Source organism: Nicotiana tabacum, chromosome 20 (genome assembly GCF_000715075.1).
Source record: "Nicotiana tabacum cultivar K326 chromosome 20, ASM71507v2, whole genome shotgun sequence".
In the NCBI taxonomy this organism is placed as follows: Eukaryota; Viridiplantae; Streptophyta; class Magnoliopsida; order Solanales; family Solanaceae; genus Nicotiana; species Nicotiana tabacum.
This window is the reverse complement of record NC_134099.1, coordinates 69874710-69896748: the sequence shown is the minus strand read 5'-3', so window position 1 is coordinate 69896748 and position 22039 is coordinate 69874710. Positions and strand designations below refer to the sequence as shown.

Here is a 22039-nt window from a genome sequence, read left to right as displayed (position 1 = left end):
AGTTTGCTTATAGCAACAACTATCAGTCCAGCATTCAGATGGCACCATATTAGGCTTTATATGGGAGACGGTGTAGATCCTCGGTGGGTTGGTTTGAGCTGGGTGAGGCTAGATTATTGGGCACGAACTTAGTTCAGGATGCTTTGGAGAAGGTTAAAGTGATTCAGGATAGGCTCCGTGCAGCCCAGTCCAGACAGAAGAGTTATGCGGACTGGAAGGTTCGTGATGTTTCCTATATGGTTGAAGGGCGGGTTCTGCTTCGGGTTTTGCCTATGAAGGGTGTCATGAGATTTGGGAAGAAGGGTAAGTTGAGTCCGAGGTTTATTGGCCCTTTTGAGATATTGAGGCGTGTTGGGGAGGTTGCTTATGAGCTTGCCTTACCTCCTAGCTTGGCAGGAGTTCATCCGGTATTTCATGTTTCGATGCTCCGGAGGTATCACGGTGATCCGTCGCACGTGTTGGATTTCAGTTCGGTCCAGGTGGACAAGGATCTATCTTATGTTGAGGAGCCAGTGGCAATATTGGACAGGCAGGTCAGAAAACTGAGGTCAAAGAACATTGCATCGGTGAAGGTTTAATGGCGGGGTCAGCCGGTCTAGGAGGCGACCTGGGAGACCGAGCAGGATATGCGCAGCCGTTACCCTCATTTTTCACTACTTCAGGTATGTCTCTATGCTCGTTCGAGGACGAACGAATGTTTAAGTGCAGGAGGATGTGACGACCCGGCCGGTCGTCTTAAGAATTTACGCCCCGATCCCCTATTAATTGTTTTCCCCAAGTTTATTTCTGCTATTTTTATTTGCCGGGATGTTCGTCTTTGAGTTTTGGAGAGTTTTGGGACACTTAGTCCCTAAATGAGAGCTTAAGTGTTGGAAAGTTGACCGTAGTTGGAACAGTATAAAGACAGCCTCGGAATGGAAATCTGACGGTTCCATTAGCTCCGTTGGGTGATTTCGGGCTTAGGGGCATGATTGGATTGTGTTTTGGAGGTCCGTAGCTAATTTAGGCTTGAAATGGCGAGAGTCAAATTTTTAAAGTTTCCGGTCCGATAGTGAGATTTTGATCTAAGGGTCGGAATGGAATCCCGAAAATTGGAGTAGCTTCGTAGTGTTGAATGTGACATGCTTGCAAAATTTTAGGTCGTTCGGACGAAATTTGATAGACTTTTTGATTGAAAGCATAAGTTAAGAGTTCTCGGAGTTTTTAGGCTTGAATCCTATGTTAAATTGGTGATTTGATGTTGTTGTGAGCGTTCGGAAGTTTTGAACAAGTTTGAACGATGTCATGAGATATGTTGGTATAATTGGTTTGAAGTCCCGGGGACTCGGGTGAGTTCCGGGTAGGTTTCGGGATGTTTTAGGCCAAAAATCATAGTTGTTGCAGGTCCAGAAGAGTTGCAGGCCTCGGAACTCACTAGTGCGGTCCACACAAAGTCCGTGGTGGGGGCTGTGCGGTCCGCGGTGAGGAAAATTTCGTTGGTCCTACTTCGGAAGCTCATATCGTTTGATCTACAAGGAATTTTGGGATGATTCAAAACGAAAGTTGTATCCCTTCGTGTCTAGTTTCCAGAATGGTAAAGAAATCACAATTTGGACATCTCTAGAGAAAGTTATGGCCAAAATACTAAAGCCTGTCACTGTAGTCAAAACCTGTGTGGACAACACTGGTTTTGTGCAGATAGCACTCGTTTTTGTGCGGTCCGCAATGGTGGAAATCCGGGGGGTGCCCTATAAATACGAGGTTTTGGGTTTTATTTCATATTTTGACCTAGAGAGCTCGGATTTTGGCAATTTTTCGAAGGTTTTTCAAAAAATTCATCGGGGTAAGTGATTCTAACTCATATTTGGCTAGAGTACATGAATCCAACATTGAATTCATCATTTAATTCGTGATTTGGGATGGAATTTGGGAAGAAAACTTGTGAAACCTTTCAAAAATGTAAAATGATGATTTGAATGACCAAATGGTATCGGAATTGGATAATTTTGGTATGGTTAGACTCGTGAGGGCATGAGGATTCTGAAAATGTGAATTTTACCCAATTCCGAGATATGGGGCCGAGGGGCATTTTGGTCATTTTACATAATTTCGAGTATTAGCTTAGAATTTAATTGTAGAATCAGTTACTTGAAGTGTTATTTACATTATGTAATTGAATTGAATAGATTTGGTCCATTTGGAGTCGAGTACTCGTGGCAAAGACGCGGTGTTGGGTTGATTTTGAGCCGGTTCGAGGTAAGTGGCTTGTCTAACCTAGTGTGGGGGACCTTCCCCTTAGGATATGATATATTTGATAATTGAAATGCCTTGTACGTGAGGTGACGAGCGCGTACTTGAGCTAATTATTGAAAATCCGATTTTTCCTTAAGTATTTCAATTGAGTTCTTTTTCCTGTTTTATTCTACTTGTGAATTTAGCCTATTGCTAGTTTAGAAAAGCATGTTTAGTTGACTTAATTGCCTATTTGCTTAAACTGCATTAATTGCATTACGTGAAGCATGTTAGGCTAGGATTAACTGTTTACTTGGTACGAAATTTAGCTTAATTGGGTATTCCTGTGTTGCTGCTGTGTGTTTTTACTTTGGGACTACGGGACGACATCCCGGGAGATCCCATGTATGTATTTATGATCTGAACTGAGGTCCGGGATACCAAGAGATCCCTGGCACGTATATTGAGGATACCAAGAAATCCTCAGGATACCAAGAGATATATTGTGGATACCAAGAGATCCTTAGGATACCAAGAGATCCCTATCATATATTGAGGATACCAAGAGATCCCTGGCATATATATTGAGGATACCTAGAGATCCTCGGGATACCAAGAGATCCCCGATTATCATCCTTGTTATGAGTGGTACTTCCTTGTGGTTTGCCTTCATCTCTATTTCTGTTATTGTACACTTATTATCCTGTGTATATTCTTACTACAGATTTTCAATTGTACTGCTTATCTTATCCTGTCATATTTATATTTATTTAATCTCAGTAGGGCCCAGACCTTCCTCGTCACTACCCAACCGAGGTTAGGCTTGGCACTTACTGAGTACCGTTGTGGTGTACTCATGCCCCTTCTGCACATGTTTTTCATGTGCAGATCCAGGTACTTCTACTCAGGCCTACCATCCTTGAGGGAGGCGACTACTTAGAGACTTTGAGGTACATCTGCCGCGTCCGCAGACAGAGGAGTCCCCTTTCTATTCCTGCTTTCTAGTATTTAGTCCTTCTGTACTTTCTGTTCTTATTAGACAATTCCGGAGTTAGAGCTACGTAGCATTTCTTTTTCTTAGCTTGCGATTCGTGGGTTTCCGGGTCTTGGATTTGGATATTGGTTTTGAGATTTATATATGGTGTATGCCGAGCGGCACATTTAAACACTATTATCACTTTATTCTTGTTTAAAATTATTTTTTTCCCGCAAATTTTGATTTTTTCTTCCGCAATTTAGGCTTACCTAGTCGTAGAGACTAGGTGTCGTCACGATGGTTCACGGAGGGCGAACCGGGGTCGTGACATTTTTCTATATCAAATTACTCTCTTTCTTTAGTTCTTAACGTTGCTCTTATTACTGCTTCCGAAGAAGCTAAGTCCAACGTCAGGCTTGTATTTTTTTCAAATTATTTAGTAATCTTATTTTTATTCTTATTAGTTTCATATTCTTGGATCAAATTAATTAAGTGTCTATAAATCACATTACAAATTCAATCATATCATTTTACGGGTTAACAGTAATCAGTAGTATTAGAACAAGTTGGTCGACTACAAATTTGAGTGATAGCCTGAGCCCGAGCATAGAGTATTAGGAGGGGTGATTCTTTTAAATGGGAATAGTAATTGCTCGCAATACGTCAGTAACCAATTGGAAGGATGTCAAAAGTACAATTTGGAACTAGGAGGGTATTAGTTGTGAACTTGTGATCAAGTGGACCTAATGAAAAGAAAACTTGTTTGATGTGGATAAACGAAACCAATGAATAAATTGAGGTCTAGGAAACAAAAATAGACAAATTGAAGGACTAATTAATAAGAAATAGGATAAATATTTCTTATATAAGAAGCAAAATTTTGATCCTAGTGACATGTCTTAAGACAGCATAAATAAACTCTAAACAAATAATATCATTAATAGGCTATTTTGTTAAAAAGTTTAATTTATGCATATCGTTAGTATAAACTTTCTTTTACACTATTAAGTTGATCAAAACTATCAACAAGTAAATCTTCTTAAAATGTGGAATTTATAATTCTAAATATAAGACAGATTATCTGTTATAACAAATAAAAATAACGATAGTAAAAACTCCTTAGACTTCTTTATTAAATATGGTATTACAGTCACTAATTCGGCGTGCAATATTAACGACAGTAGAACAAATATCAACGAACATATACCAATAGTCTGTTTGGCCAAGCTTCTATAATCACCCTATTTTGAGAAATATTTTTTTGTTGAAAGTATTTTTCTCAAAAATAATTTTGATGAGAAGCAATTTGTGTTTAGCTAATTAATTTGAACAACATTTTTGAGCAACAATTGTTGTTTGATAAAGCTTTTAAAAAGTATTTCTAAGTGTATTTTTCTCAAAAATATTTTTTAATAAAATTATTTTTGGAAAAAGTATACTTTTTTTGCTTCTCAAAACTGCTTCTACTTCTACTCAAATGTAACTTTCTCTTCTAAAAACTTGTCAAACACTTCAAACATTATATATATATATATATATATATATATATATATATATATATATATATTACTAGGGGTGTTCATAAAAATTCGATAAACCAAACCAAACCGAAAATCAAACCAGACCGACCAGAAAAAACTGATACTATTTGGTTTGGTTTGGAAATTTAAAAACTGATCAAATTTGGTTTGGTTTTGGTTTTAATAAAAAAAACCCGAACCAAACCGAATATAGGAGTAACTATTTTAAATTTAGAATTACACCTGTATATATGTATACTTTTATATAAAGTTTCAAAAATTTTATATTAAATGTTAATCGTTTGCACTTTTAGTATAGTTCTTTACCTTTACATTCTAGTTTGATTGGTAGTTTTCTTTTGTTAAGTGTAAGGAATCTATTTCATGTTAAAAATAATATATTTTTAATTGAGTCTTTATATTATTCATCACTATTTGATTCAATTATCATTAATTTATCTTGGTAAATAATAAATTTCTCAAAGGACAATTGATTTGATAGAGTTACGTTAAAAATGTGATCGCCGAAATATGTGTTTGATAATGTATATCTTATATTTAAGAAAAAAACCGATATAAACCGAATCGAGAAAAAACTGACTTAATTGGTTTGATTTAGTTCGATTCTAATATTTGAAAAACTAACTTACTTAATTTCATTTTTTTTTTAGGAAAATATTGATCCAAACGGAAGGATGAACAATTATGACCCTGCAACATGTATATAGCAATAGCACTCCAAGGAGTGGGTCATCCCCCATTTTCACCGTCTCTTTTATCTCAGTCGAGAAAGCAACAAGGAAAGAAACAATAGGCACAAAAACTCTCCACAACCTTATAAATCATACGATCAGATATCTTTTTGGACTGTACTCCTTTTTTACTCAAACGCAGTACGTATCTAATACTATTTCGCATCCCCTCTCTCTGAAACCCTTGAATAATTGTTGTTCAATCATCTTCATCTGCTAACGCATGTTGGTCCTTTTGTCTCCTCACTCACCATTATTCCATTTCCATGGTTATCGTCTTTTCCACCACTCACAACCACAACTATTCGTAAGAGTGCAATTCCCTTTGATAGACTACTTTGATAATGTCACTGAGGAGGCAACTGCAACAAGATGCCACCCCTCGACCCGATGGCACCGATTCTTCGGGGGACAAGCGTCGCCGGAGAGTTCCTCCTCTCAAAAGGTCAAAATTACTAGTATAAATTACTTTGAGAAAAATGAATCTTTTCGTTTCAATTTGTTTGACTCTTTTGCTTATGAGAGTATATTTTATTAAAATTTGCATATTTGAAAATTACAGTAAAGACAGCCTTTAGGATATTTTGAATTTTCAGTACGGCTTATGGAAAACTAGTGCTGGGTTTGGGATGGGATGCGACGTCCCAGTTATGAACTGATTAATATTTGAAAGGTTCCTGGGATGGATTAGTTGAAATTTGAGGTGGGGCGCGGTTTTCCATCATCTCTTTAGTCTATTTTAGTTTTAGTCCGCGATGGAAAATAATATGGTTTCTAAGCTTAGTTAGTGCTGTTTATTTTCTTTAGAAGGTGGCGATTAGTGCAGTGGTGAAACCAGGAATTGAACTAACGGTGTTCAAGATTTAATATACATGTATAAAATGTAATATTTAACCTATATACACAATATAACTTCCAATTAAGGGTGTTCAATTGACCGCCCTTCAGTGGGCTTAGCTCTGCCGCTGCGGTGGAGGTTTGCATATCATGGATTAGATGTAGAATGAAAAAAGTGGGTGGAGTTGTTACTTTTTTAATGTGCCTGTAACAGATTATGGATTACCGTTTTTCCATGTTGATGTTTAGTGAAGAACAATTCCTGATACGTGAGAGGTTAATGTGTGGGTACTTCCACTCTCTGAATGCTCGTATATGTAGTCCAAACACCCTGAGTTAATTGATTTTTGTAGTAGTGAACTGGATTTTGAGATGAATTTGCCAAAAAATATACGCCGAGTTCCTGTTCCTTTATTTGTCTGTCCTGCAATTTTGTTACTGATCGTTCTTTTTGTTATTTCATGCAGCGTGATTGTGGAAGTAATGAATATGCGCAAGGCGCAAAGCTGTATGGAGCCAGCTTTGGAGCCATTGCTTCGTCGTGTGGTAAGTTCATTTTTTCTGAACATTCATTATTTCCTTCATAGTCTATGACGTGATTTATCTCCTTGAGCTCCTCTTGAGTGATATGTAACCTGTTTCGTATTTCCTCAGCAATTACAAAGTGTCAACCCTCTCCATTTAGAGATCGGGTTGCAACAAAAAAGTATTCAGAAAGGCACAAAATTTGAATGTTGTGTCCCAGAGTACTAGTCCTATGCTTATGGTCATGACCTTTGAACGACACCACCCATAATTTTAATTTGAGAGTCTAATTTGTTTAATTTTCCAAGATTCCACTGTCTGTAACCTTTTCTTATTTCCGAATGTGCGCTTTCCTCTTCCCTTTTCTTGATGCTTAACATAAAAAGCATGAATGATAAATGTGATCGCACCAGTAGCTATGTAGAAAAGTTTCAGTGCTTCAAGCTGTGTGGTTTGTGATGTCAGCTTTGGTGACATAAATACATCTTATGCCGTTGCTTATTTAGTTTATAGTATTTTCTGTCTAGTCCACTTACCATAATGATACTCTCTATACGATGGAAGCTAAGCTCAACATATATCCTACTTATCATCCAGAAAGTCGCGTCAAACCAAATTTTACACTTTCCTGTAAAATCAGAAGGTAACTTGGCATTCCTACTTCCCTATTTAGCTTCGAAGAATATGTGTCCTATTCGATTTCTGTTTATCTTCAAATAAAACTCATTTTCAATGCTCGTGTCAAATCGGACACGAACTTGCAATTTGTGTCTGCAGGAATTTTTCCTTTTCTTTGCCTTAAGCTGTCATGATTAGCCTCATGAATAAGAAATGAACTTATTTTATCTTTTTCTTACAGGTAAAAGAGGAAGTTGAATTGGCCCTCAGGAAGTACATGACAAGTATCAAAAGGTCTATTAATTGATTTGGTGTTCTTAACATGCAGATGATTTGTGTGCTTAATTCTGTGGTTATCACTCAACTGTAGCTGTTTTTTTTCTTCCTCTTTTGCACCTCTTGTAGGAATTCCACGAAAGGTGTATACCCTTGTGAACTTAGAAACCTGAAGCTGAAGTTTTTAGATGCCATATCTCCCCCTATATTTACGGGAACTCGAATAGAAGGAGAAGAATCCAGCCTGAAGGTTATACTAGTTGATGCTCTAACTGAGCAAGTAGTCTCTACTGGTCCTGAATCCTGTGCAAAAGTGGAAATAGTGGTGCTTGAGGGAGATTTTGATGGTGAGGAAGGGGGCAATTGGACCGTAGAAGAATTCAAGAACAACATTGTGAGAGAAAGGGGAGGAAAGAAACCTCTCCTTAGTGGGGATGCATTTTTAAATCTCAAGGAGGGTATTGGTTGGGTGGGTGATATTTCCTTTACAGATAATTCAAGCTGGACAAGAAGTCGTAGATTCAGGCTGGGGGCAAGGCTTGTCGATAGCTTTAAAGGAAGCAGAGTAAGAGAGGCAAAGACAGAGTCCTTCATAGTTAGGGATCACCGTGGAGAGTGTAAGTTCTTCGTACTCCTTTGTTTTAAAAATTTTGGGGTAGGATGATCTTACAAGTCTTAAATGATAGATGCTGTTCAATTAAAAGGTGTAAACTCTACTATGCTCTTTAAAACTTTTTATTCCAATTCTAAGATACCGAATATCCATTTTTAGCATTGACAGGATATAAACATCATTATTGGTTTTTTGGCTCGGTTAAGTGGATGTTTTTATAAGAACTGCACTCAAACCGGATAACCGAAACTGTAACACCAAAAACTATCTCAACAAATCCAAGTTGACCGGAGTGGTTTCTTCATATTTAACCTGATAATGAGCTCAGAGTTAATAAATCTAAAAGGGCAAAATTAAGCAATGAGATTATGATGGAACATTTTCGGAGTCAAATGGAACATCTGGTATCAAACAACTGTTAGTAGCTTCAAGTGTGAGCTAAAACACTGTCTATCTTCCTGCTTTCTTCATAGTGTACAAGAAGCACCATCCCCCATCTCTTTCAGATGAACTTTGGAGGCTGGAAAAAATTGGTAAAGATGGAGCTTTCCACAGGCGTTTGAGCAAGGAAAGAGTCAACACAGTGAAAGATTTTCTGACTCTACTCTATCTTGATCCTGCAAGGCTTCGAAATGTAAGTATTTTGGCATTCTATCTTGCATGTTAATATAGAATCCAACAAATGCGTCATTTAATTGATTCAACAGTTTAATTTGTTATTGATTGAACAGCAATGAAGATGACCATAATGATGGTTGTCAAACGTCTGGTTGACTCTTATGGTTATTGAAAACCTGGTTAATGCTTTGTTTAAACCGGAGTTTATGTGGTTATGCGACGCCTATGATTTTGTTTAATAGTATAACACAAGTTAAAACTTCTATATATGTTACAACTACGTTGTTACAATGTACAGGATGGAATCTTTTTTTGTTTTCATCCTCTGGGTCCTTGTATCTTTTTGATGTTGATGTTTGACTAGTGGATTAGCGTCATTAAGCATCCTCTGTCTTCATTGAGAAGATCCATACCAGACTTTGGCTTTGTTTACACCGAGTGTCTAAGTGAGAACACCTTGAGTGAGATTAAGATATTTGTTGATCCATAGATTTAGTATTATTGTTCCCTCATGTTTTGAATAAACTGAAAACTCTTGTTTTTTACTTTATCTATGGAAATCTTGCAGGTTCTTGGGAGTGGTATGTCCGCTAAAATGTGGGAAGTGACAGTGGAACATGCTCGAACATGTGTACTTGACAAGAATTTGTACTTGTACCGCCCATCTGGATCTATGCAATCGAATGGAGTGGTTTTTAACATCGTTGGACAAGTGACGGGACTTCTTTCAGATTGTCAGTATCTTCCTATTGACAAGTTGTCTGAAACTCAAAAGGCATGTATCTTTGCATTAAAAGTTCTCTCCTCCATGTCTGTCTTATGCCGTTTTTTATCTTGGAAAGAAATTTGCTTTGTTGTCCAAACTTATCTTGTTGAATTGAGCATTGTTTAGCAGTTGCCTTTGCTTCTGTAGGAATCTGGTTTAAACCAATAATATCCTTTGTTATATTCAGGATGATGCTCGTGATTTGGTCATTGGTGCATTCAGACACTGGGAAGGAGTAGTTTCCTTTGAGGACGAGACATCTGTGATGGATTATGCTTTGCAATTTTCCACTGTTCAGTTGTCCTCAAGCTCACCCATGATGGCCAATTCTGATAGCAGCAGTGATCTTTTGACTTCCCAAAAGGTTAGCATATGTGATTATCAGCAATTGGCTGCATCAACACCTGATAACTTACCATCCATCTCTTCAATAGACATCTTGGATGATTATATCTTGCATGATATAGACAAGATGGATGTTGTTAGCTTTGACCAACCATTGAGTTTTCCTAGCCAAGACTCCAACTCCTTCATGGACGATACTGATTCTTTCACTCCACCTTTCTGTGCGGATATGCATTTTCCTTTCTTTGTCACTGATTCTTCCCTTCCTGGTCCAACATCGCCTGATCTACACAGTATCATGAACAGCTTTCTTGCTCATAATGAAATTGTCCCTCTGGATAAAGCTCAAAGGAGATGGAAAATGTTATTTAGTGTGTTTAGGTGGTTCTCAGTTAGGAGGATTATAAAAAGGAAAACCGTTGTTTCTCAAAACATCAAGTGTGTGTTATACTGAGGCAAGATCATCACTAGGAAATTGCTGCCCGATGCATAATCGTGTGCAGTAGCTGAATAAGAGTAGACTTTCTTGTTGATATGTGTAGGATTAGCCGCTTCTTTAATTAAGTTCTGATTCTTTTCTTTTCAAGAAATTATTATTGTCACAAAATGATGTCTTTCGAGCTTCCAGCTCATCTGAATGATACTTAAGATTTTGTAATTGCTAGGCTGCAGGGTTTGTCTGTGTACATGTTTATCATCTATTCCAAGGGAAATGTTACCTCCACTCCATATAGTTTATCTGCATAAGATTTAATGGCTAAGTTACAGTTCCAGCCTATAACTCTTCTTTTATTTTGTACAAAAACCTTATTAAATCAGAGTACTTAAATTTTATCAAATACCAATATAAACAATATTTGCATAATCAAGCTATTTAAAAGTTGACTGCATGATGTTCATATCAAGCTCCTTGTTAAAATGTTATAATTATCTGCCATGAACGAGATAGTACAATTAGTGCGTAGTACAAAACTACGTGGTAGCTCCTGAAAATTAATGCCAAAAATTTTGTTATAAATGGAGTTGAATTGATTTCGAACCAGCCAGAGTAGCATTGATAGGAGGGAGGCCTCCTCCTCCGACTGAGAGCCCGTTTGGATTAGCTTAAAAAAGTGGGTTTTCAGCAAAAATAGTTTTTAAGCCAAAAAGTCATAAATTGAGATTGCCCAACTTATTGTTTTTGACTTGTTTTAAGTAGTTTTTAACTTATTTTAAGCATTTTTGGAAATTTTTAAAAAGAAATCAAAAGCTAATTTGACCAGCTTAAATGTCCAACCAAACACCCTGAGTTCGTATACTCTAGGCTTGGGAGGCTCCAAGCTATGGGAGAGTGAACAAAATTTACTTTGTTATTTGATGACAAGACGTGAGATTGATACAAACTCTTGAGCAATTGACTGTAACATATTTCTCTCTATTGGTTAATTCCAACCCAACGGTTGACGACGAAACTCCGTCCAAGGGTGACACTGGAGTGAAGCTCAGATCGAGAGAAATCTAAGTCCCTGGTCATGTTATCTGACATGAAAGAAGAATATCGAAGAAAACCTTAGAACAATCTAAGAAAGAGAAGAAATAAGCCGGTCAGTCTCTAGAATAACGACCTGACTTGATTTTGTTATTTCAACAATAATATCTTTATACATTTTAAAAAATGAGAAAATATAGGATGTACTGTTACACCTCCTTTTTATAGGGAAAAGAATTTTTCCAATTTAAATAACATTATTGAAATGAGACTAATTTTATTTTATTTTTAAGAGTCATCACTCGGAATTATTTAATTACGGTGTTCCGAATCACCAATTATTTCAAATCCCAAATCAAGGAAAGTTTTACTCCGTATAAGTCTGCGAAACACAGAAGACCGTGTAAGGGATTCTGTTACCGGGAGAAGGTATGAGGCACTCCCGAATTTCGTGGTTTTAGCACGGTCGCTCTACTATTAAACTTGGCTTAATTATCTGATTAATACATGTTTTAAACCTATGTGCATCTTTGCCTTTCTACCACTTTTAATTATATATTTTAGTAATTATGGAATTAATTTCATACAAGTTACGATGTCACACACTTGTCATTTTACACACATCGTAATCACGCCACTTGAAACGCACCAGCAATTTACAACATATTTAATTCTATTGTTACTTTGAAGTTGTAAGGTCAAGTCACGCGAACGTGCACTTGAATTTGGGATTAAGTGTCACAATTATGCCACGAAAATCGTACCTATAAACATAACGATTATTTATTAAAGCGCGCCTAAAACAACAACGCATATTCACGAATTATTTTATTCTAAGTTTGAGATCAAGTGTGAAGGTAGGAAAATTATGGAGTTTGAGTCACGAATTTATAAGGACTTTGAAAAATTCATGACTAAACTCTTCTGTACAAATAGATGAATCCTTGTTAACTGACTAGTAATACTTTATGATTAAACTATGTTTGTTCATTCCACTTAATTAACTTCTATAGAGATTATTCTTGGACTGACCAAGATCAAAGTGAACTCATGTATGAAGAGTAAGAGGGCTGAAATTAAAAAATAGCCAAATTTACAAGTGATCATTCAAAAACAGACACACTTTCAAAAGTAATTGAAATTTAATCACTTTTCATGTAAAGATAAATCTGAATACTGTTCAAAATTCGAAAAAATACTCCAGTATAATATACTGGGACTTATACTGGAGTTCCAGTATAATATATCGGTCCAGCATAATATACAGGAGATTGGAGCACCGGTGCTCCAATCTCCAGTATATTATACAGGAACTTTCCGCGTGTTAGAGTTTTATGCTGAAAGTTCATACACAGTTGCATCGATCTCCAGTATATTATGCTGAAACTTTTCATGTTGCAGCAAAATAGTGGCTATTTTTCAATGACTTTACAAACGTGGGCTATTTTTTAATGACCAATCCGAAAACTGGCTAGCCCGTGCTATTTTTACGAGTAAGAGATTACAAATCAATTCGGATGGGGATGCATTTCACGTTATTGGACTACTGATAAAACATCACAAAGAAATCAATATCAATTATAAGGGCTTCCAACAGGCCCGCATCTATTGAGTTGGCATAGCCAGTTGGTTTTAGGCCCATATGACCTTACAGCTTGAGAGTCATGAACTCCATTTGCTTTCCAGAAAAGAAAAAAAAACAGACCAATTCTTAGTGGTCTTATTTGACAGGGCCCAACAATCACTTTTACTTTCAGCCAGAATGAACTAGGAAATTATTCAGTTTATTACATACATAGCCAGTAATTGGAAGTGTTCAAGTTCATTACAACACTAACAATGAATAAACATTATAGTGACATCCAACTTTACAGTACTAGCCAATTTTAGCTTTCACAAACTCCAGCGATCTTCTAATTTACAAGAAAAACTAAGCCACTGGATTATCCTTGGGAACTATATTGGCCATGAGTGTTGGTTATCAAACTAACAACAAATTAGGACCAGTCTCCCCTGTCAATATCATTTGAACATGAAACATCGACCTCATAAACTAAACGATCGATAATAGGAAGTGTTATTCTATTTATCGACAATTAATCAATTCAAATGCTAAAACTTACACTAACATAAACAGATGATGAATCTAAGGATTATAACAGATTTAGAACATAATAGTTTCAGAACTTAACAGAGAAAGTAAATCGAAACAGATCAACAATTACACATGACAAATCTGTAAAGTGGAACAAAATTAACACATAAACAAATTGAGTTTTCATTTAAGATTCAAACAACAACAGCAGAGACAGCTGAACATACCTAAACAACAATCAAAAATTAAATAGAGGTCTGAACTGAAGATGAAGTTCAGAGTGATGAACAACATAAAACAACAGTGCCAAACCAGAGGAAGAAAAGTTTGAGACCCAAGCAAATCAACTCGAAATTAGCAGCAAACAACCACAACTTCGATTTTGAATTGTTTGAATCCAAATTCCAAAGTAACCTACCAAAAACTCTATTGTTCTTCCTTTATTTTGTTTTTCCAGAATTTCATTCTCTTTTTTTGGTTTTCTAGATCTCATATTTTTGAATTTCAAACTATTTCTTTTAGCATTTTCCAGACGTGTGTGATTGAGTGTATATCCAGCTTTGTGAAGGAGTGAGAAGTGAAGATGAGAGAGTACGAGTGAGAGTGAGAGAGACAATAAATTCTATAAATGAGAATGTGTATTGTATGTGTATCAGATGAGAGAGGATGACAGAATGAGAGTGAATGTATTGTGAATAGTCAGTGAATGCGTGAGTCTTATGTGAGAGGGAATGAACAATTTTATAACAGAATATCAGCATCTTTTCTGTTATTTCTCTTCCTTTTCAGTCATTTTTATTTCTATTTTTACCCCCTCCAGTCCCCTTTATTGCTATATGGTCCTTTTCTACCCTTTCTTTTCCTCTACTAACCTCTAGAAACTTCCTCACTATTCTAACGGATATTCCCTAGGCCCAACTCTTTTACTCATATAAAATTTGGGCCTGTCTCTGGCCCAAGATCATACCTATCTTTAACACCCAAAAACCCTCTTCATCACTTTGACAAAACATAAAACAAAAATCCCATAACTCTAATTTGTGCAAAAATTGCACGGTACACACTAATTAAACAAACTAAAATCTAATTTAATCAACTAATAACAAAATACATAGACCAAAACAAAGTACTACTAAATCAAATCTAAATCCAAGAGACAAACAACAAAGAATGAACAAATATGAAAAATAGGAATTAAACAAGAGTCGACAATTGAATAATTCAGTTTTAAAACTTATCAGTGCTAAAATCGGAAGAACAACTAAACCTAATTTCTAATTTCTAATTATCAAAAGGATAGAGAGGAACAAAGAAGAAAGGGACAAGGATTACCTAACGAGCTCAAAAGAAACGACAGAAGGAATCTCCAGACGGCTCCGACCGGTCAAACACCGGTTGACCAAAATCCGGCCACTGATAAATGACCCACCTCTTACATAAATATATAGCACTTGTCAAGAGCTTTCCATTGAAGTAAGTTTTGGCCGTAACCAAGCCGAAATGATCGAGCAATGAACAAAGGAAAGAATCGATTTTCTGATATTTCGAGATCTAAAATTTATTGATTTTGATGGGGATTTTGGGGATATTGGCAAGAGGTTTGGATGGAAGAGGAGTTGGGGAATATAGGGTGAAATTTAAGGGCTATTTGGAGACTGGCCGCCGCTATGGGCAATTTCCGGCGGTGGCGGAAGGTGGGGCGTGAAAGAGGAGGTGAGAGATGATATGAGAAGTTTGTGGGGTTCGGTCTCAAAGATAGTTTTCTGTGACTAATGATTTAGTTCTTGACCGTTTGATGGGGTTTGAGGGATGGATAAGATTTAGTCTAATCAAATTAACCTAAAACGACGTCGTTCTGTTTATAGGGGACTAAACCGATTTGGAGATGCGTTTGGGCGTGTATTTAACAAATCTGGGCCATAGTATTTGGCCCAGTTTGGTTTCAAACAAGAAAACAAACCTCAATCTTCCCGTAAAAATTGCATGGGGAATCTTATTTGGTCGCCCCCATTTAACCTATACCTATTTTTTTTAAAAAGTTTTAAATTGTACCCATTTTTTAAACAACTTCAGTCCCTTTTCTCCTCCTCCTTCTCTTCCTTCGTTTTCTTCTTCTTCTTCTTCTTCTTCTTCTTCTTCTTCTTCTTCTTCTTCTTCTTCTTCTTCTTCTTCTTCATCTTCTGCTGCTGTTAGTGCTGCTATGAAACTTCAGTTCATGGGATGATTGCCATAAATATATTTATCAGATTATTTAAAAATAAATTATAAATAATTACGCAAGTTAGTAGACAATAATTTGTGAATATTTCCACGTATGTAAGTTAGTAGACAATGATAATTATGTTCTTTTCACGTTTATTGTTTTCAAAATTTATGATTTAGATACTGTTGGCAATCTGATTATTTATCTAGTATGTTAGAAAGCTTTTTCAAAAACTTCAGCTTATATAGTGCTGAAGTTTTTACAAATGAACTAAATAATTTCAACATCTTCTGCTGAAGTTTTTGCAAAAGCTTTATGACAAAACTAATGAATCCAGGACAAAAAACTTCAACTTTTAGTGCTAAAGTTTTTACAAATGAACTAAATAACTTCAGCATCTTCTGCTGATGTTTTTGAAAAAGCTTATCCAGGATAAAAAAAACTTCAACTTATTTAGTGCTGAAGTTTTTATAAATGAACTAAATAACTTCAGCATCTTCTGCTGAAGTTTTTGAAAAAGCTTAATGACAAAACTAATGAATCCAAGACAAAAAAACTTCAGCTTATTTAGTGCAATTACAAACAAAAACTTCAGCAAATAGAGAACAAAACTTCAGCTACGTATGCTTAAGTTCAGCAATTACAAACAAAAAGTTCAGCAAATAGAGAACAAAACTTCAGCTACTATGCTTAAGTTCAACAATTACAAACAAAAACTTCAGCACATTTGGTTCAGCAATTTTTGCTACTTCAGGCCAGTCTACTAGAATGCTGAAGTTTTGCGTGATTGTCTTTGCTACTTCAGCCCCGTATGCTGAAGTTACGCGAAAAAGTGAGTACGCTTGTAATTCTTTTTGCAAAGCGGGCATAAGTTAAAACGTGACCCAAAAAACGGGTATAGATGCAAATCCCCCAATCTTCCCTATTTGTTTTGATTTTCAACATTACCCACTAAATCTAATTCTGAAACTAATTTGCAAAAATGACCCATTTAACTATTTTAACAACTACAACTAATCAATTAATTTTATAATCTAAAAGAAAATGAAACTAATTAACTTCACCTAAAATGCAAAAGGTAACAAAATGTCTTTTTTGTGATTTTATATTTTAGTGAGGCAATGCAACCTAAAATGCTATGAAATAAAGATTAGATTTTTTTGATGACTTTCATGATTTAAGATATTAAATACGCACAAAATGCAAATAAATGCAAACAAACAAATAAAAAAAATTCCTAGAAATTCTATAAAATCAAAGACAACTAGAAAATTATTTTTTGTGAATTTTTAGGAGTAAACTACGCATAGTTTTCGGGCAAAGATAAAGTGAGAAATAATGAGCAAGTTTAGCCCGTTTGATACTCCATGAGAAGCATTTTGAAAATTTTAGACCGAACCTTGCTTCATAGGTTGCCCACATATCCTTGGCTATAAAGGAATCAGGTCAGTGTATTTCAGAAAGTTTGGTAGCTAGAATTATCGAGATACTGTGATTTCACTGTTGTCGCTATTCTTACTACTTGATGGACTCTTTATTACACCAAAATCAAAATCAAGAGAAACTAAACAAACCTATCATCTATGAGTCACAAGATTCCTATCTATAAGACTTCTAAAATTTGATCTTGAGTCTTGACTGGTTCTTCATACAGACTCTGATCTGAATCTTGATGCTTGCTAGCTGCAGGTGCTAGTTCATTCTTCTGCGGCTTCTTCTAATCAAAAAGGGAAATGAAATGCTCGTGACTTCATTCATGTCTTAAGTAGTCTACCTCTTTTCATTCACTTTTTCATTTTTGATTCATTTCTTTTTCTTTTATTTTCTTTATTCTGGATTGAGACTTCTTCTTTTGGTCATCTTGAACCCTGTGCCTCGAGGTAAAACCTGCTCACTCACCAAAACAAGCAAACGAACGAAATTTGTTTGCCTCATTTTTCACTAGGAAAATTTCGTGAGTTATTGTAACAAATTCTAAACTGCTTCTTCATTAAAAAAAATTAAAGTATCGGAGATGGTGTATCCTGAAGAGATCATGATTTTGATTGATTTTATTTTTTTCATTTTTATTTATTTTGTGGATGGTGTTCCCTTACTGTTAAAATGATGTCTCAATTAAGGATTAGTGTACCTTAAATTAGGAAAATACGGTCGGGAATGGTATACCCTATATTGGAAAAATATATCAGGGAGTAGTGTACCCTGCACTTAAGATCAAATCAGCTAGGGAGTGGTGTACCATATGTTGGAACACACAACTAGGGATATGTTTACCCTATACTGGTAAAAAGACTAGGGAATCATGTTTCCTATGTTTGGAATGATATTAGGGAGTGGTGTACCCTGCATTTAAGATCAAATCAACTAGAGAGTGGTGTACCCTATGTTGGAAAACACAGCTAGGGATTGGTATACCCTATACTGGTAAAAACTAGGGGAATGGTGTACCCTATATTTGGGATGATATATTATCAACTACACAGTGGTGTCACCTATGTTGGAAAATACAGCTAGGGATTGGTGTACCCTATATCTAAAAGAATGATATCAGGGAGTGGTGTACCCTGCATTTAAGCTCTATTGATAAAGATATCTGGGAGTGGTGTACCCTGCATTTAAGATCAATCAACTAGGGAGTGGTGTACCATATGTTAGAAAAAATACAGCTAGGGATTGGTGTACCCTATACTGGTAAGGAGACTTTGGAGTGGTGTACCCTATGTCTAGGAATGATACAAGGGAGTGGTGTACCCTTCATTTCTGCTCTATTAATATAGATATCAGGGAGTGGTGTACCCTATGCCTAAAACATCGTCAACTAGGGACTGGTATACCCGATGTTGGAAAATGTATCTAGGGATTGGTGTACCCTATACTTGTAAAGAGACTAGGGAGTGGTGTATCCTATGTTTAGGAATGATATCAGGGAGTGGTCTACCATGTGTTTCAGCTTTATAGCGAAAGATATCAGGGGGTGATGTACCTGCAATTAAGATCAATTGGTAATGATATCAGGGAGTGGTGTATCCTGCATTTAAGCTCAATCAACTAGGGAATGGTGTAACCTATGTTGGAAAATACAGCTAGAAATTAGTGTATCCTATACTGGTAAGGAGACTAGGTAGTTGGTTACCCTATGTCTAAAACATCATCAACTAGGGAGTGGTGTGCCATATGTTGGAAAACACAAGTAGGGATTAGTGTACCCTATACTGGTAAAGAGACTAGGGAGTGGTGTACCCTATGTCTAGGAATGATATCAGGGAGTGGTGTACCCTGTGTTTCAGCTTTATCGATAAATATATCAGGGAGTGGTGTACCCTGCATTTAAGATCAATCACCTAGGGAGTGGTGTATCCTATGTTGGAAAATACAGTTAGGGATTAGTGTACTCTATATTGGTAAGGAGACTATGGAGTGGTGTACCCTATTCTAAAACATCATCAACTAGGGAGTGGTGTACCCTATGTTGGAAAAGCAACTAGGGAGTGGTGTACCCTATGTTGGAAAATGTAGCTAGGGATTGATGTACCATATACTACTATGATTTTGAATGTTTTTGTTCATATAGAGAGAAAGAGTAAAATGCGGGAAAGAATTTTGAGAAGAAATCCCTTTTGAGAGTTTTCCGTTGTAGAGTTGTTTTCAATCTCTGCATGATTCTCTTTTGGTTGCACCTTCTTCTTGCGATGTTGTTTTTTGATTGCACCTATTTTTTTTCCACAAAGAACAATTGTTAATTCGAATAGGTTCTTGGTTTTGTGGTCTTGAGTATTTCAGTCACTTGATCTTGGCCTGTTATCTTTTGATGATAATTTCAAAGCCGTTGGTTGTTTCCCGAATACCATTTGCATTTCTGGCCCCGAGAACCTTTGGTTTTTCAAACATTTGGCATGATAGTTGGTCGCGCAGGGGGACTTACCCTTTTTAACTTTATTTTGCCTTTGCCGGCACTTCAACTTTGAATTTGCTTTTTTTTTTAAAAAAAAATTCCAATTTCAGAGCATCTGCCAATCATGTCCAGTCGGGGTTGACTTGATGCCTTTATCGAGGCTTGGTGCCTTTGAATGTATTCGCTCGCTTCAAACGAGAGCCCTGTTATCGGTCTTGCCATCCTTTCTTTGCCTTTATTTTGACATAAAGTTAGACTGAAAGGGATTCAAAGAAAAACAAATAATAGAATAGGGAATGAGTTTAAACAAGGGTGTCCCTTTCAGGGAATGGAAAGAAGGACTTATCTGGGAGTACATGTGGACTTCAATGAACATGACATGCCTAATCCGTGTAAATCGTCCGACCCTTAGAAACTCATCACAACCTTTGCCTCGAAACCCAGAAACTCTGCCTGGGACTATGTTGATGCCATGGCTGCAAGGATCCTCTTTTCGGTCAATAGTGCCCTTTGTAGATTTTCACCAGCTGACCTCTCTCATTTCTCTTCTCACCATCGCCTTATAGTGCCCTTTGCAGATTTTTACTAACAAGACTCTCATTTTTATTTTCTCTACTCACCATCGCCCTATAGTTTCCGCTAGAGTATGCCACTTATAGTGGTACTCGTGCTCCAGTTGCAACTCATCAGGGTAGGAGTTATGTGAGTCGCCCTGTTCATTAAGCACTTCCAGTCGGCTGCAGTATTTTGGGCACTCCTAGGCCCCAGGCTCCCTATTATGCACCGCCATTGTCTAGTGTACCTCCTGCACGGGGTGCTTTCAGCGGTCAGTCCAATCGATCTGTCGCAAGCCATCCACAACAGTCACGTCCTCCGAGTGCTTTTTTTTAGTATGGTGGCACTCGCCATATGGTGAGGGATTGCCCCAGACTTAGGAGGGGTGCACCTATAACGACTCGACCGATCGTTTTGAGATCTAGTACGTCGTTCAGTGGTTTGAGGCCCTGAGTAGCTTTACTTTAGGTATTATGACTTTCATGCATGGTTGGAATTAAATTTCGGGAAGTTCGGAGTTGATTTGGAAAGAAAATTCTCATTTCGAAAGCTTTAAGTTGGAAGAATTGACTAAAGTGTGATTTTTGAGTAACATAACCTCGGAATCGGGATTTGAAGCTTCCAACATGTTTGTATGATGATTTTGGACATGGGAATATGTCCCGATTAGGTTTTGGATGACTCGGGAATGTTTCAGCGCCTATTGTGGAAGTTGGCATTTTGGAAGAATTTCAAAAATTTGGGTTGAGGTGTATTTAAATCTTATCGATGTCCATTTGGGATTTCGAGTCTGGAATAGCTCTGTATGGTGATTCTAGTATTGAGAGCGCATCCGGAAGTGGATTTGGAGGTCCGCAGGTCATTCAAGGGTCATTTGGTGAAAATTATAAATTTAAAGGTTTTTGAGAAGTTTGGTCGGGCATGGACTTTTTGATATCGGGGTTGGATTCTGATTTTGGAAGTTGGAATAGGTCCGTAATGTTGAATATGACTTGTGTGCAAAATTTGATGTCAATCGGACGTGAGTTGATATGTTTTGGCATCGAATTGGAGTGTGATTCATGTTTTTAGCGTTGTTTGATGTGATTTGAGGCCTCGACTAAGTCCGTGATATGTTTTGAGACTTGTTGGTATGTTCGAACGGGGTCCCGATGGGCTCAAGTGAGTTTCGGGGTGGCTTCGGACCTTTTCTAGGCCAGTTTTAGCTGCTGGTTTTTTGCTACAGCAGTGTGCTACATGATCATGGGGAATTTGTCGCTATCGCGATGATTAAAATGGGAGAAATTGGCCAGTGATTCGCGACCGCGGAAGGCCTTTCGCGATCGCGTAGAGGAAAGTTCCTGCTGCACTGACCCGACTTTGGAAGCTTGTATCTTGTAATATATAAGGAATTTGGAGATTATCCAAAAATGAAAGTTGTAGCTTGTTGTGTCTACTTTGCAGAAAATTAAACCATTTGGCATTTGTAGTTGTGTATAAAAAGTTATGAGTGGTACACTACAACCTATCTGGGAAGAGTTTGAAAATCGCGAAAAAGAAAGTTGTGTTACACAAGACTGATTTGGAAGCTTATATCACGTAATAGAAGGAATTAGGAGATGAGGAAAGCATGAAAGTTTTAGTCCTTGGAGTATAGTTTTCAAAACGTTAAACCATTTGCAATTTGGAGTTTTGTACAAAAGGTTATGAACATTAAACTAGAGGTTGTCTGGAAGAGCTAGACATTTGTTCTTCCCGATCACGAATTATTTCCATGATCGCAAAGGGCA

The 22039-nt window shown here is 36.8% G+C and overlaps 1 protein-coding gene and 1 long non-coding RNA gene across 2 annotated transcripts; one reads left to right on the top strand and one right to left on the bottom strand.

Moving 5' to 3' along the window:
- The first annotated feature begins 5446 nt into the window (after positions 1-5446).
- LOC107758940 (calmodulin-binding protein 60 A) lies at positions 5447-10781 on the top strand. Its single transcript, XM_016576787.2, has 7 exons — positions 5447-5904; positions 6764-6842; positions 7681-7733; positions 7845-8332; positions 8802-8962; positions 9515-9721; positions 9900-10781. Exons 1-7 carry the CDS (start codon positions 5804-5806, stop codon positions 10509-10511), a joined length of 1701 nt encoding a protein of 566 aa, XP_016432273.1. The 5' UTR covers positions 5447-5803; the 3' UTR covers positions 10512-10781.
- A 2489-nt stretch (positions 10782-13270) lies between these two features.
- Positions 13271-15434, bottom strand: LOC107758941 (uncharacterized). Its single transcript, XR_001642078.2, has 2 exons — positions 14953-15434; positions 13271-13538 (listed from the first exon to the last, which is right to left on the bottom strand). It is a non-coding gene; the product is annotated as an uncharacterized LOC107758941 (long non-coding RNA).
- Between the last annotated feature and the right edge of the window lie 6605 nt (positions 15435-22039).